We start from the raw sequence: 15,798 nt of genomic DNA on the forward strand, positions 1-15,798 counted from the left end.
GAACCCTTATGTTAACCCTGTAAAGCCCACGCCAGTACGCCGCAACCGTATGCATCGGGGCTGTTGCGGCACAACCCCATTCAGTTGAAGAGCATTGCCCAATGTGACCGGGGGGTGTGAGGTTTGCAGCAGCCGCAAATTGCAGTGCCATGTGTACCTCCCCATCCGGCTGCCATTTAAGCTTAAGGGGGTGGTAAAATCATGACTCAGCTGTATAGCTTTACCGATCCCTCCTCACATGAGGCAACAGGCAGGAAATCATGACAATACATGGCCTATCATGGAACTGCATGAGGTCCTAACGGGAAATGCTTTATTCTTTTTGTGTTCTACTTATAAATATGTATATAGATCTAACCTACTGGATGGAAAAAGATCACTGTAACATGCATTAACCCACAGCAGCCAATCAGGATTTATCTTTCACTGGTAAACCTTTTCTATTGGTTGCTTCATTTTGTTGCTCCTTTTTGATTTTTTGAAGTAGCCGGCTTTTTATTGGTCCAACCAATGTATGATTATTAATACATTTGACACATTTGTTAAATCTATTATAAAGGATTTAAGCTTTATTTTATTCATATCATTACTGTGTGGTAATCGCTTATTCTGATCTTGTCCAATAAAAACTCTTCGTACAATATTCTGTGCCGAGTCTTCTTTTTTACCAATGATTAGATGATCTGTAGCACCCTACAGGTAGGTGCTAGGTAAATGTATAGTGGGGCCTTGTCTGCCTAACAGCAGGGTCATGATTTCTTGTCAGGGTGTCATGGTTTCCAGGTGTGTCTGCTGAGAGGGGAGTCTCCCCACTGGCTCCTGTGAGAGGCTTCTCATAGGGCAGTGGAGGAAACCCAATCAGGGAACACGTTCAGGCAGGCTTGTAGCTACTAGAGCTGCACGACTAATCGTAAAAAAATTGCAATCTCGATTCACCCCCTGATGATCTTAACATGACATTTGCTCGATTCTTTACATAGCTGTGAGGGAGCAGAGAACAGCTGTCAAAGGAAAAAAAAAAAAAAAGCCTCCCGCAAATGCCTATCAACATCAATCTCCCAGTTAAGTATAAACACAATGAATACAATGTATCTTTTCCTTCCATCTGCCGGTGTTCTATCAGAAAACCCTACCCCCTCAGATTTCCCTACCTACGTAATTTCCGGTGCGGGTTCGTCATGCACCAGCTGTAGCCGCGTCACACGTCTTACTGTGCATGCGCAGAATAGGTAGGGAATTTTGATACCATCGTAACTGGTCAGACAAAAGTCCTACTGCGCATGCGCACCAACTGGTCGGGCAGCAGCATCTGTTATAACAAACATCCATCCAATCTCCATGGCCCACACTGCACCGAGCCGACAATGGAACAATCCTATTCCCTACCCCCACGCGCACGCCCACTGTCTCATTGTCGGGTCAACGCAGTGTCGGGTCGGCGCAGTGTGGTGCATGGAGATCGGATTTTCGGGTCGGCACGGTGTGGGCGATGGAGATCGGATGGATGTTTGTTATAAGCGATGCCGCTGCCTGACCAGTTGGTGCGCATGCGCAGTAGGACTTTTGTCTGACCCTTTACGATGTTATCAAATTTCCCTACCTATTCTGCGCACGCACAATAGGACGTGTGACGTGGCTACAGCTGCTGCATGACGAATCCACAGCTGCTGCATGACGAATCCACAGCTGATCTCAATCGGAAATGATGTCGGTAGGGAAATCTGATGGGGTAGGGTTTTCTGATAGAACACGGGAGGGAAGTTTAACCTCTTAAAGTGGAGTTCCGGGCACAAAAACAACTTTGGCCCATCCACTTGCTGTCGGTCACCTGAAAAGGAAATGGATAGAGGCTTCTACTCACTCTGGTGGCAACACCCTCAGCCTTGTATTTTCCCACCTATGTACTCCATGCATCCTCTCCAACAATCCTCTCCCTCTCACTAAACACCACTAGGGATGGGCAAGCAGTTTGGACCGAGCATAGCTTCAGCCCAAAATGGCCCCCTTGGGTGTTCGCCAAACACCCAAATTTTCTGCGTGCTCTGCGTTTCTTCTATTTATTTTACTATTTACATCCCGCCGAGTGCACAGTCAATAGGATGTTAAGAAGCGAGGCCGGGGAAACCGGCCAGGGCGTCCTTAACAACAAATGAGTCATCAGCTGTCAGCGGGCTCTCCCGCAGACAGCTGAACGTAAAAAAAATTATTGTTGGCAAAGAAAATAAAAAATGGGAAAAAAAACGGCGTGGGGTCCCCACCGTCTACACCAGGCCCCATCCATACCAGGCCCAAAAAAAGGCTGCATGCTTGGATAAGGGTCTGGTATAGATTTTGAGGGGGAAACCCCATGCCAATTTTTTTTCTTTAAATGGCATATCTTCCCCCCCAAAATCCATACCAGACCCTTATCCATGCACATAGCCTGGCAGGCCAGGACAGGGGTGAGGACAAGCAAGTGCCCCTCAAACCATACCAGGCCACATGGCCTGAACATTGGGGGGGGGGGTGCTTTGGGGCAGGGGGGTTTGCAGGGGGCTTATCGTAATCTGGAAGCCCATTTGAAAAAGGGGTCTCCAGATCCTGGCCCTCATTTACCAAAAAAAGTGTCAAAAATAAAGACATGAGCCAGTTCATTATTAAAACAATAAAATAAAGAAACAATGTCCCCTCATGTATATCCATTGTCAATCACAACAACCGCTGCACCGCTGTCACCGATGTCACCTGGTGGCCCTGCCCCTTATGATGTCACTGATCCAGCATGCATCACTCAGTTACATCACAAGGGGGCGGGCCACCACATGATATCATCAGGTGGCCCTGCTCCTTACCTTTTTAAGAACTGTTAGGCTGTCATTCCTTGAGGGTGGAGTGTTTTCTTTTTTGGGGTCCAGAGGTGCAGTGGGTGTCATGACTGACGACGGATCTACATTGGAGGACATTGTTTTTTTGATTTTTTCTATAGAAGGAATTGTAAAAAATGGGCTCATTGCTTCATTTATTCTTACAATGTACCCCAAACTCATTCACACAGGGGGGCGGGATCTGGGGGCCCCCTTGTTAAAGGGGGCTTCATGATTCTGATAAGCCCCCCTCCTGCAGGCCCCCGCAACCACAGGCCAAGGTTTTGGGGAAGAGGCCCTTGTCCCCATCAACATAGGAACAAGGTGCTTTGGGGCACCCCCCCCCAATGTTGAGGGCATGTAGCCTGGTATGATTCGGGGGGGGGCACTCATCCATCCCCCCCTTTCCTGGCCTGCCAGGCTGCATGATCAGATAAGGGTGAGGTATAGATTTTGGGGGGGACTTCATGCCATTTTTTTTAAATTTTGTCATGGAGTTCCCATTAAAATTCATGCCAGACCCAAAGGGCCTAGTATGAATTTTGGGGGACCCCACGCCGATTTTTCCTCGATTTTCTTCTTGCCGGCAATTCTTTTTTTTTTATATTCTGCTGTCAGCGAGGAAGCCCACTGACAGCTCATGACTCATTCGTTTTTAAGGACGCAGCGGCCGGCTTCCCAGTCTCGCTTCTTAACAACCTATTGACTGTGCGCTCGACGGGATGTAAATAGTAAAAAAAATGAAAACAGAAAATTCGGGTGATTGGTGAAGTTCTCCTCGGCCCAAACCGCTCGCCCATCCCTAGTGGTGTTTAGAGAGAGGGAGAGGATTGTTGGAGAGGATGCATGGAGTGCATAGGTGGGAGAATACAAGGCTGTGGGTGTTGCCACCAGAGTGAGTAGAAGCCTCTATCCATTGTGTACCCATTTCTTCAGGCCAAATGAGGAGGTTAGACTGAGAAGTTTGGAAGTAGCAGAAGTGTTCGTAGTAACAGGGATGTTGAAGTCGCTGAGAATGATTGTGGGGATTTCAGAAGAGAGAAAGTAGGGCAGCCAGGCAGAGAAGTCATCAAGGAAAGTTAATACCGGTCCAGCAGGCCGATAAATCACAGCAATTCTAGAGGAGATTGGAGAAAATAGACGTACAGTGAGCTTCAAATGATGAGAGGGAGGAGAGTGGAGAACCTGGAAGGTGCTCTGTGAGGATAGGAGGATTCCCACTCCACCTCCCTTGTGTTCCCTAGGTCTAGGTTTACACCTACTTCATTCATCTTATGGTGTTTATCAATAAATTACGTAAACTGATCCATGTGCAAATTCATATACAACATAAAGTGCTTTGTGCTCAAGATGCTGTTCCCTGCCGATCCACTGCTTCCACTTTACACCTACTTCTTTAATCTTATAATATTTTCTATAAAGTAAAAACCAGAGCAAATTCATGTAAACATACAATATTTTTTGCTCAATATAGTGTTATCTGCAAGTCCACTGCTTCCACATTGCATCTACTTCAATGAAGTTCTGTTGCTCCAAAAAAAGTCCACAAATGAATGAAAAGTTGATAAGGTGTGAAAGTGCTCCGTGCTCCAAACTGTGCCAGCTGTAGTGTAGCCACGCCTTCTTCCACCTCTTACACACGTGATGGTGAGGGCGCCCCCTTAGTAGTGCTTCCCCACTCACCAGAGCAATATGATTCCCAGCTTTTCATCTACCAGAGTCACAAACATCCTTCACACTCTCCTCACCTCCGATGGCAAAGGAACTGGATCCTCCTCGCTCACTCCTGCAAGTCTGCTGCGCTTTCTGTCAGTCTCCCTCCTAGACTTGGCTTCCTCCTCCGACCGCTGTTCCAGCAGGAGCTCCGCCTCTTCATACACACTCAGGGAGGAGAGAAAGGGGAAGGATATACAGTACATACACACAGCACAAGGCCGTGTTCACACTACCAGACGGTTCTCAGGGCTGCAGTTCCTCTGAGCTCCACAAGGTGGTGATCTCACCTCTACCCAGACAGGAAGTCTCTATGGAATACAGACAGGAAGTGATGTTAGGTAAAGAGGACGTTCCATAGAACGTAGAGGGAGACACTGCAGGATCTGGGGGCAGAAGAGGTAATAAGTAGATTAACCCCTTCAAGGGGATCAGTTGATGATTAATATATCTTGCTTCCAAAGTTGACCACACATGGATGGAAATGTGACCGATCCCTGCTGAACCAGCTGAATTTCCATGTATCTATGGTCACCTTAAGTGACTTCCTCCCCTCCCCCATCATGTAAGTCATGCTAAGATAATCTCCCATTGGCTGAGCAATATTCTCATTTGTCTCTGATCTCCTTCTTGCTATTCCTCCTCCTGCCTGTTGTTTCCTTGGATTGATTTTCTGTGTAGTGACCCCGGCTTCATCTCTTGGATGCGCTCGTCTGTTGCTTGTCCTGACCTTTATCCCGATTCCTGGATCTCCTCCTCATCTCTCCTCCATATCCTCTTACACAGCTTTTCTCCACCCCTGCAGTGACCCCGGGGGGTGGAAACTTGGCACCAGCATGCAGCAAAATCCATCCCCACCATTAGGAACTCTGGAGAAAATTGTCTGCTATTTACACTCCGTTCCTCCGCACGTCACCTGCTCACATGAGAGCTTACTTTCACAGATTTCTGTATGGTAAAGGTCAAAGTTCACTCTTTATTTTAGAAGTGGGAGGCACCCGGGAACAATGACTTGGTTAGCACAGGATCCTCATATATAGGGCCACTCAAATCTCCCCATCCAAATGTCCCTCCATCCCGAGTCTATATGTCCTATGACATCACACTGACCTCACAGCTCCTCCCCCAATGTCCCTCCATCTAGCTTATTCTTCTCCTCTCTTAGGATGTGGGCGGACCCTTGGCATCCTCATTAGCAAAGTGGGACTGTTGGTCCTGCGTTGTATGTAATGATGTCAGAATGCCTGCAACAAGCTTTTTACCCTGCGTAGTGTGGGGGTCCTGTGTGGGTAAATTATACCTCAGTCTGAGGTGGGGCTTTAATCAAATGGAAACCTGAATGGTGAGGTGAGGAGGATTCTGGGAATTTCATTTGATTTTACTATTTGTGTTCAGATCTAGAGTTTTCCTCCTGTGAAGTCTGGAGATCGCATGACCATCACATTGCCTCCACCTCCCTCCCCGATAGAATAGAGAAATACAAAGAAGATTCTAGAAGTCACCAGAGAGATCATGGAGGAGAGGTGAGCGGTGCTGGGAATTCTGGGACATTATCCAGTAACAGACAAGGGATGTGTCTGGATGGTGACTGTATCATTGTGTGTGTCAGGTTCCTATAAGGTGTCAGGATGTCACTGTCTATTTCTCCATGGAGGAGTGGGAGTATTTAGAAGGACACAAGGATCTCTACAAGGACGTCATGATGGAGAATCAGCCGCCCCTCACATCACCGGGTAAGAGGAGACTTTATTGTAAAGGAGAGAGCAGTACGGAGGATCCACCTAGATCCCCCATCATCTGATAAACACATAGAAACAATGTATTCAGTCAGTGTGTGTGTTTCCTACAGATGGATCCAGTAATGGGAACCCACCAGAGAGATGTCCCCGTCCTCTGTATTCCCGGGATTCCACACAGGAAGGTCACACCATCCCCCACCATCATCAGGTAGATGAGTGACAATGATTGGTAGTTCTGATTTATATACAGCATGTTTGTTACAATGAATATTTTATTATATATTCAGAGTGGAAACCTCGGGGATGATAATATTGATGTTAAAGAAGAGTATAAAGAGGAGGATGAGGAGTATGGAGTGATGGAGGAGTTTTCAGAAGGACACAAGGATATGATGGAGCCACCTAATACCAGGAACCCACCAGAGAGATGTCCCCGTCCTCTGTATTCCCGGGATTCCACACAGGAAGATCACACCATCCCTCAATGTTACAAGGTTGGTGAGACAGAGATTATAAAACACCGACTCATGGAGACAATGTGTGTATTTTTATGTGATGTCACAATAATAAATCTTATATTTTACAGATGATATTTTCTCTCTTTTTCTTGATTTAGAGTGGAGATCCAATCGATATAGAATTTGAGGTAAAAGCAGAAGAAGAAGAGAGGTATGTGAGGGATGATCAGCAGTCTATGGAGGAGGATGGAATAACGGGGACATTTATAGAGGAGGACACTCCTACAGAGATCAGCACAGGTGGGTCATTAACACTAAATACATTCCTCCACCCATACTGCTCACTGATTGGTCCAGAGTAGGGCGGGGACTGGGTGATATCAGTCTGTAATCCCCTGGTCACTTTCCTGAGCTGTGTTCCCCGTCCTGTATTCCTGTATTTCTCTCGGATAATCTTCCTTCTCTGTGCTGCAGACACAATTTATGTCTCTAGACTGGATTTATGGAGATTCTGGGGTTCAGCTGGCAGCAAAATGTTCATTTTGACCATAGGCATTACTAGACCTAGGCACCTTGGGTATGTTTTTTGGGTCTTCTGCCCCATGCCGGGGTCTAGCAAAATATGACAGAACAATTCTCCCAGGGTTACTTGCTCTGTTATTTGCTGGCTGTGTCGGGTGGAGGGATATGTCTGTATAGTCTCACACCCAAGTCACTGAGTGCAGTCTCAGGAGATGGGAGGCAGCGGTGTGGGACCTCTGCAACTTGTCTCATGTGCACATTTAGAGTGGGTGTAAACCCTCCATATACCCAGTGAAGTGACTGTCCTCAGGGGATACACAGAAATGAAACAAATCCTCCTACATAAGTTGTACCCCTTTATCTGCATTCCTCACTTTACATCTGTCCATAGTCCAGAATTTAGACAGTTTATCTGAGCAGTCAGAAAAAAGGAGACGGGGATCTGGAGTTTCAGCTTGTCTTAAATAGGGACTACTATGTCATGTTAGTTTTTGGCTGGGCTGTACTTAGCTCAGACTGATTGTTCAGTTTTTCGCCTGGTTTTTCCCTAAGCTAAGCTGAGTTGTGATTTCTCACTGTGGCCAGTAGATGTCACCGCTATCACTGGACATAGTATGACATTTCACCAACCAAACTAAAATGATAATTAACCCAAAACCAAAAATGTCATACATTGCAGCTTACCGATCATTAGATGTGGTGGCTGCATTACTTTTCTTTTTAAGGCTTTTTCCCCTCTGTTTTCACCTGGTCACACCTTCTGTATTAGAGCGCCCCCACTCTGGAGACAGCAGCATTATCAGTCTGGGGTGGGGAGGGGGTGTTAGATGTATTATCAGATTTAAAAACAGTAACAAATTGAAGCCAAACTCCATCTCACACCTTATAATTAGTTACAGCAAATTATTTTTTCCTTTAGGATAAAGGTTTTACAAGAATAAATAAAAGCTGATCATTGTAAGCACCCCTGTCAGTGGTAAATGGTCTGCCCCTTCCCAGTAACTGATACATTCTGCTTTAGAGTTGGAGCTTTTATAGAACAGATTTACTGGCCAGATCACCAGATGAACATATAAGAAATCCTAAAAAGGAAAACTAACATCAAATCGAAGACTCGATAAGCTGCAATATAATAAATATTTTCTTTGGGTTTAATGTCTTACATTAAGAATATTTATATTTCTGTCAGCCAATCCAGTAGGAGGTTTATGTCACTGGTGCATGCTGGGGGAGGAAATAAATATATGTGACAGGCCATGTGCTCGCTCTCTTCCCCTGGGATGAGGTGTAGGGAGGGGCTGCTGGAGGGAGCTCTGCTATTAGGTCCATTAGCCTGTTTTGGGGCCTAACATGTGCTGAAGTGGTTGTGAAGCTGTCCTGCCTGGTCTGGAGGAAGCTGTGCCAAGGAGGAGACCCAGAGGAGGCCCCTTGCTGGAAGGAGTCATGAAGAAGGCCGGTCTCTAAGGAGGGCCTGGTGACTCACTTGGAGAACGCACTGAAATTTGGGAATGTGCTTACAGTGTTATGCCCCATACACACGTGCAGATTATCTGCAGACTTTTGTCTGCAGACTTACCTTTTCTATGTAGTGCAAGGGCCTGCCGGATTGCATACAAATTGAAAGTGTTTAGGTTTGACCTCATATTATATGGTTTTGGTAAGTCTGCAGACAAAAGTCTGCAGATAATCTGCACGTGTGTATGGGGCATTACTCAGTCGGCTTCTAGGTTCTGACACTGTGAGAGTAGACATTCATCTGCAGAGTCTGTAAGTGATCTGCCATGGTATCTGAGACCCCCCCCCCAACCCTCACCTCCAACCCCTCACCTCCTGGACCATTCTAAACCCGGCCTATTTTAGACACTTGGTGTTTACAAGCTAAAATCTGTTTTTTTTTTGCTAGAAAACTACTTAGAACCCCCAAACATTATATCTTTTTTTAACAGAGACCCTAGAGAATAAAATGAAGATCATTGCATTATTTTTTATCACACCATAATTGTGCAGCGGTCTTCCAAACACCATTTTTTTGGAAAAAATTCATTTTTTCAAATTAAAAAATACGAAAACAGTAAAGTTAGCCCGATTTTTTTTTTTTTTTTTTCCATAATATTAAAGATAATTTTACAAAATTAGCGCTATATAAAAAGTCCAGGTATAGGTAGGGTCCAGCTGATTGGTCTCCTTGAAGTGCCAACACCACCAGAGATAGAGAGCAACCCCAATCACACTGCCGCTTACCGTCCCACTAATAAAAGAAGGCTCAAAGGTTCCACCAAACTGCTCCTCCAGAAATCCTCAGCGATTCCAGGATCAAGCCAATTAGGTGCGACTCCATACAGATGGTACAAGGCAGACTGATCACTCATATATACCAGAAAAAAGCAAAAAAGAAAACCATAGTGCAACTTCTAATGAACCACCATTTAATTTCCTTATGCCAAATAAATGCTTACAGGTAATAAGAGTAAAAAGAGCTTATCTGCCAGAAATGTTAGACCGCCAACGAGATGACCGCTGCTTCACTCCGTAGTGACGTCCCACGTCATGATAATGTTACGCTGAATAAATAGATACCCAACATGTCATGCTTCAAAATTGCGCACGCTCGTGGAATGGCGACAAACTTTGGTACTTAAAAATCCCAATAGGCGACGCTTTAAAAATTTCTACAGGTTACCAGTTTAGAGTTACAGAGGAGGTCTAGAGCTCAAATTATTGGTCTCGCTCTAACGATTGCGGCAATACCTCACATGTGTGGTTTGAACACCGTTTACATATGTGGGCGGGACTTGTGTATGCATTCGCTTCTGCTCGCGAGCTAACGGGGACAGGGCGCTTTATTTATTTTTTTTTTTGTTCCTATTTATTTTGTTTATTTTTATTTTTACACAGTTTAAAAAAAAAAAAAAAAATGTTGATCATTTTTATTCCTATTACAAGGAATGTAAACATCCCTTGTAATAGAAATAGGCATGACAGGTCCTCTTTTTTGTGAGATCTGGGGTCAAAAAGACTCAGATCTCACATCTACACTAAAATAGGAAAAAAAAATTGTTGAAAAAAAAATTAGCCCTTTAAACCAGTTGCTAGGCAACGACCATAGAGTCGAGTGGGGGCCATCTTTCCCTCACTCGACTTCCTGTCTCTGAGGATCTGGGACCAGATCGTTTTCCCTGCTGCCGGTGGGTGCGGTAAGCAGGGAAAACGGCCGAGATGTGGCGGGAGGCAGAGGGGGCACCTCTTCCGCCGCACCGTAAGGGTGATCCCGCAGCGAATACACCACTGGAACCACGCTTATCTGAACGCTGGCCGCCCGCTGTTTAAAAAAATACCGGGGTTATGGCAGCTATCTGCAGCCATAACACCAGTATTTAGCTTTAAACGACCGAAGTATAATGACGGCGGTCGGGTCAGTAAATGGTTAAAAAGACAAAAGTGACTGGCACCCAATATCCTTTCTTGGTCCCGGTATTTATGGCATGGATTCAGCCGTGGGATGAAATGCTAGCCCGCCCCTGACTTTTGGAGGAGTTATCCTGCCTTTTTGATGTCGGAGGGATTCGACATTCATATTACACCTTACATACTCCTGACCCCGGCACTGTATACTCTATGTTGTACATTATATACCTGACCCTTGCACTATATACTCTATGTTGTACATTACATACACCTGATCCCCTGCACTATATACTCTATGTTGTACATTACATACTCCTGACCCCTGCACTATATACTCCTGACCCCTGCACTATATACTCTATGTTGTACATTACATACTCCTGACCCCTGCACTATATACTCCTGACCCCTGCACTATATACTCTATGTTGTACATTACATCATTCTGATACTATATAGTCCTATCAGTTGTATCTTATACAATATTCTGTACATTACATACTCCTGACCCCTTGCACTATATACTCTATATACTCTATGTTGTACATTACATAGTCCTGACTTCTGCTCTCCCCTCTACCCACTGCTATATATACACATAATATGGTTTCTTTTTTGTTACACCTATTTTCTACCAGCTGGACATTTTATACATCGATAGATAGTGAGTAGGTGTCCCGCACATCAAGGCGTGGCCTGGCATAGGTCCAGACTGAGACTGCCATTTACTATCATACAGCAGGTCTTGACTTGATGTGTGGCTCCTGGGACATCTAGTCACCCTCTACCATTTACTAGTTACCTTGAGGGGAGAATTGTAAGATTCTCAGAGACAAAGCTGCCTGATATGGGCGGAGTCCTGGTCTAGGGGAACCAATCTGCTGATGTCTAGTAATAATCTTTGTATTTCTATTTTAGTACATGGATGGGAGATGAGGAAAACCTCAGAGGATTGTCTCACTTTGTCTCCAAACTGTAAAGTAGAAGATGAGGACATCACACAGTATAGTCCAGGAGAAAACCCGGCTACCTCAAATGTCCATCCGGGACCACACAGTGTAGATGGACCATCGTATTCCTCTTATCCTGAGGAACCTCAGACTGTGAGGGACGGTGCCGGACCATCGTATTCCTCTTATCCTGATGAGCCTCAGACTGTGATGGACGGTGCCGGACCATCGTATTCCTCTTATCCTGAGGAACCACAGACTGTGAGGGACGTTGCCGTCCTTCCAACAGATAAGAGGCTTTCCTGTACTGAGTGCGGGAAGTGTTTTTCTCAGAAGTTTAATCATTACAGACATCAGAGATCTCACATCGCGGAAAAGCCCCTTTCCTGTCCTGTGTGTGGGAAATGTTTTGTAACAAAAGCAGATCTTCTCAAGCATCAGAGATCTCACACGGGGGAGAAGCCGTTTTCCTGTCCTGAGTGTGGGAAATGTTTTTCACGGAAGTCTATTCTTCACACACATCAGAGATCTCATACGGGGGAGAAGCCGTTTTCCTGTCCTGAGTGTGGGAAATGTTTTTCAGTGAAATCCACTCTTTCCAGACATCAGAGATCTCACACGGGGGAGAAGCCGTTTTCCTGCCCTGAGTGTGGGAAATGTTTTTCAGTGAAGTCCCATCTTTACACACATCAGAGATTTCACACGGGGGAGAAGCCGTTTTCCTGCCCTGAGTGTGGGAAATGTTTTTCACAGAAGTCCCATCTTTACACCCATCAGAGATCTCACACGGGGGAGAAGCTGTTTTCCTGTCCTGAGTGCGGTAAATGTTTTTCAGTGAAGTCCAATCTTTACCAACATCAGAGATCTCACACGGGGGAGAAGCCGTTTTCCTGTCCTGAGTGTGGGAAATGTTTTTCACGGAAGTCTATTCTTCACACACATCAGAGATCTCACACGGAGGAGAAGCCGTTTTCCTGTCCTGAGTGTGGGAAATGTTTTTCAGTGAAGTCCCATCTTTACACACATCAGAGATCTCACACGGGGGAGAAGCCGTTTTCCTGTTTTGAATGCGGGAAATGTTTTTCACAGAAGTACACACTTTACACACATCAGAGATCTCACAAGGGGGAGAAGCCGTATTCCTGTCCTGAGTGCGGGAAATGTTTTTCAGTGAAGTCCAGCTTTAACACACATCAGAGATCTCACACGGGGGAGAAGCCGTATTCCTGTCCTGAGTGTGGGAAATGTTTTTCAGATACGTCCGGTCTTTCCAGACATCGGAGAACTCACACAGGGAAGAAGCCGTATTCCTGTCCTGATTGTGGGAAATGTTTTTCACAGAAGTCCCATCTTTACACCCATCAGAGATCTCACACAGGGGAGAAGCCGCTTTCCTGTCCTGAGTGAGGGAATTGTTCCTCACTGAATTCCTGTCTTCCTGTACATCAGGGATCCTACACAACCCTCGAGGTGTATTAGTGCCTTGAGTGCGGGAAATTTCTTCTATATGAATGTTGCTGGACATGTGGGGAAGAAGAACACCCTTATATACACCTCAGATATACTCCATGGCTGATCTTCATGATGTAAGAAACCGTTGATAAGGAGATAAGAGATCACCAGAGACATGGATGAAGTGTTGTACCTTGTTGACTTTTCATTGGCTGAGTAAATTTTGGGGTGTAGAGTGGTAAGTAGAGCCGTGAAATGAAGGAATCACCTTCAGAATGTCTTGCTTGTCTGTGTGACAGTTACTGATAATGATATAGCGGGTTACAGAGCTAGAAGCTTTGAGATCCCATATATCTTTATCAGTAAACTTTACACAGACAAGACATAAATTCTGAAGTTGATGTCCTTCATTTCAAGGCTTTACTTACCCGTGGTGACCCCGAAGCGTGTCTTTCTGTCTTCAGTCCATCCTTCTCCCATCCCCCAACAGGAGGGAAGGAGAACTCGGAGATAACCTAGGTGAGAACTTCTTTCCTTTGCTCCTGTGTGGGTTTGGGTGGCTTGACGGAGTGCAGCACGAGAGGTAACACCGCTTGTCTTTATATTTCTACATATCTTGTCTGGGTGGAGGTTTTTGGTTGGAAAATATTTATACTGTTTGATTTTCTGTAAATAATTTCTGTTTTCCCTTTGAAGGGAGATATTATGTGTGGTTTGATGAAGGGATTGGCTCAATAGTTACCACTTCACTTACATGTTTCGTTTTTATAAAACAGATGAACAAATATGACAATCATTCATTCATCCATGACAAATGTTGGTCTTATTTTGTTTCATTCAGTGATTTACTATGATCATTGGGTCCAACTAGTGGCCATAATGCGGTATTGAACTATTTTTCTGATTGAGGTATTTTGGAACGAATACCTCATTATGGCCACTAGTTGGAGCTGACGATTATAGGAAATCACTGTGCTTATTAGAATACGGCCAGAATTTGTCACGGCTGGACACATCCTTGTCACACTCACCCAACATATTCTTTGCATAAACCCCTTAGTTTCCTATGTCGGGGGGAGGGGTCATACAAATCCCTGTGATCATACTTATGCATTTATAAATATAGTACACATTGAAGGACATAAATAAAATAAAACCACAGGATTCAACCAACCATTGATTTAAAACCAAAATTACCTCATTTGGCCTTTAGATGGTGCTCAGTATCATAGCAATTAGCGCCATCTAGTGTCCAAATATCACATTTTCCATTTTTTTTACATAGTTAGTGAGGTTGAAAAAAGACATCAGTCCATCCTGTTCAACCTATGATGTGTGTGTGTGTTTGCTTTTAACCGTACATTGTATACCCCTGTATGTTGTGGTCTCTAAGGTGCCCATTTAATCGTTTTTTGAAGCTATCAATGCTCCCTGCTGATACGACTGCTTGTGGAAGAGAATTCCACATCCTTACCGCTCTTACAGTGAAGAACCCCTTACGCACTTTAAGGTTAAACCGCCTTTCCTCTAGTTTTAGTGAGGGGCCACGTGTCTTATTGTATCTCCTTTCTCTGAATAGTTTGTTCCTTATGCTAGGGTCGCCAGTACAGTATTTGTACATTGATATCATATCCCCCCTCAATCGTCTCTTCTCCAGAAAGAATAAGTTCAGTGCTTGCAGTCTTTCCTCATAGCTGATGTCCTCCATTCCCCTAATTATTTTTGTTGCCCTTCTCTGGACTCTTTCCAGTTCCAGCACATACTTTCTGAGGACCGGTGCCCAGAACTGGACAGCATACTCCAGATGTGGCCGGACCAGAGTCTTGTAGAGCGGGAGAATAATCTCTTTATTTCTGGAGTGAATCTTCCTTTTTTATACATTCCAGTATTCTGTTGGCTTTACTTGCAGCGGCTTGGCATTGCATGCCACTGCCAAGCCTGTTGTCTACCAGTACCCCCAGGTCCCTTTCCATCCTAGACTCACCCAGAGGTTCCCCCCTAGTGAGTAGCTTGCTTTCTGGTTTCTGGCACCCAAGTGCATTACTTTACATTTTTCAACATTAAACCTCATCTGTAGTGTTGAGCGAACACGGACTGTATTATTCGTGTTCGTACCGAATAATTGGATTTTTGTTACCCGAACACGAACACGGACACTTTACTGTATATTTGGGTAAAAATCCGTGTTCGGTCGTTTTATTTCCGGGTTTTGCATGCTTTGGCGCTCTTTTCATGGCGGGCTTTCAACAGCCAATCAACAATCGTTTAACTGGTGTGCCTTAAGCCATCCCAGCCATGCCTGCAAATGTCTCAGTAGCTGTGATTGGCCGTCTGAAGCATGTGACCAAGTCTTTATAAGTTCCAGGCAGCCGCAGCGTCTTCATTCTGCTGCTTAGATCAGGGACAGAGCACACATCAACGTGCTGGCTGCTGATTAGGGAAAGATAGGCAGGAAAAAACCATTTGTGTCCGGATAGAATTGAGGGACAGGTCGGAGTGTTTAGGCAGGGCGAGTTGTAGGCATTTTAGGGATAGAGTCTGCTGAATTTTAGGGTCAGAGTGTTCTACAAACTACAATCGATATTGCTGTGTGGGGTGGGGTCTGCACTTAGTTCTCCTGATCTACGATCTCTTCTCAATCCTGTTAGGGACAGAGTCTGCTGAATTTTAGGGAAACTGTGTTCTACAAACTACAATCGATATTGCTGTGTGGTGT

The 15,798-nt window shown here is 45.0% G+C and overlaps 2 protein-coding genes across 2 annotated transcripts in view; one reads left to right on the plus strand and one right to left on the minus strand.

The window, feature by feature from the left end:
• The window catches only part of LOC309550746 (uncharacterized protein), a 224,815-nt gene extending 219,980 nt beyond the window's left edge, over window positions 1-4,835 (minus strand). The window contains exon 1 of the mRNA XM_082251086.1: window positions 4,592-4,835. Within this exon, the coding sequence (XP_082107212.1) occupies window positions 4,592-4,762 (171 nt within the window). The 5' untranslated portion in view covers window positions 4,763-4,835. The remainder of the gene's footprint in view (window positions 1-4,591) is intronic.
• LOC309550227 (uncharacterized protein) overlaps window positions 1-15,798 on the plus strand; it is a 1,381,219-nt gene that overhangs the window by 1,251,035 nt on the left and 114,386 nt on the right. The window contains 1 exon segment of the mRNA XM_082250638.1: window positions 12,055-12,889. Coding sequence (XP_082106764.1) covers window positions 12,055-12,889 — 835 coding nt within the window.

This window comes from Pelophylax lessonae (genome assembly GCF_965119305.1).
Source record: "Pelophylax lessonae genome assembly, chromosome: 3".
Classification (NCBI taxonomy): domain Eukaryota; kingdom Metazoa; phylum Chordata; class Amphibia; order Anura; family Ranidae; genus Pelophylax; species Pelophylax lessonae.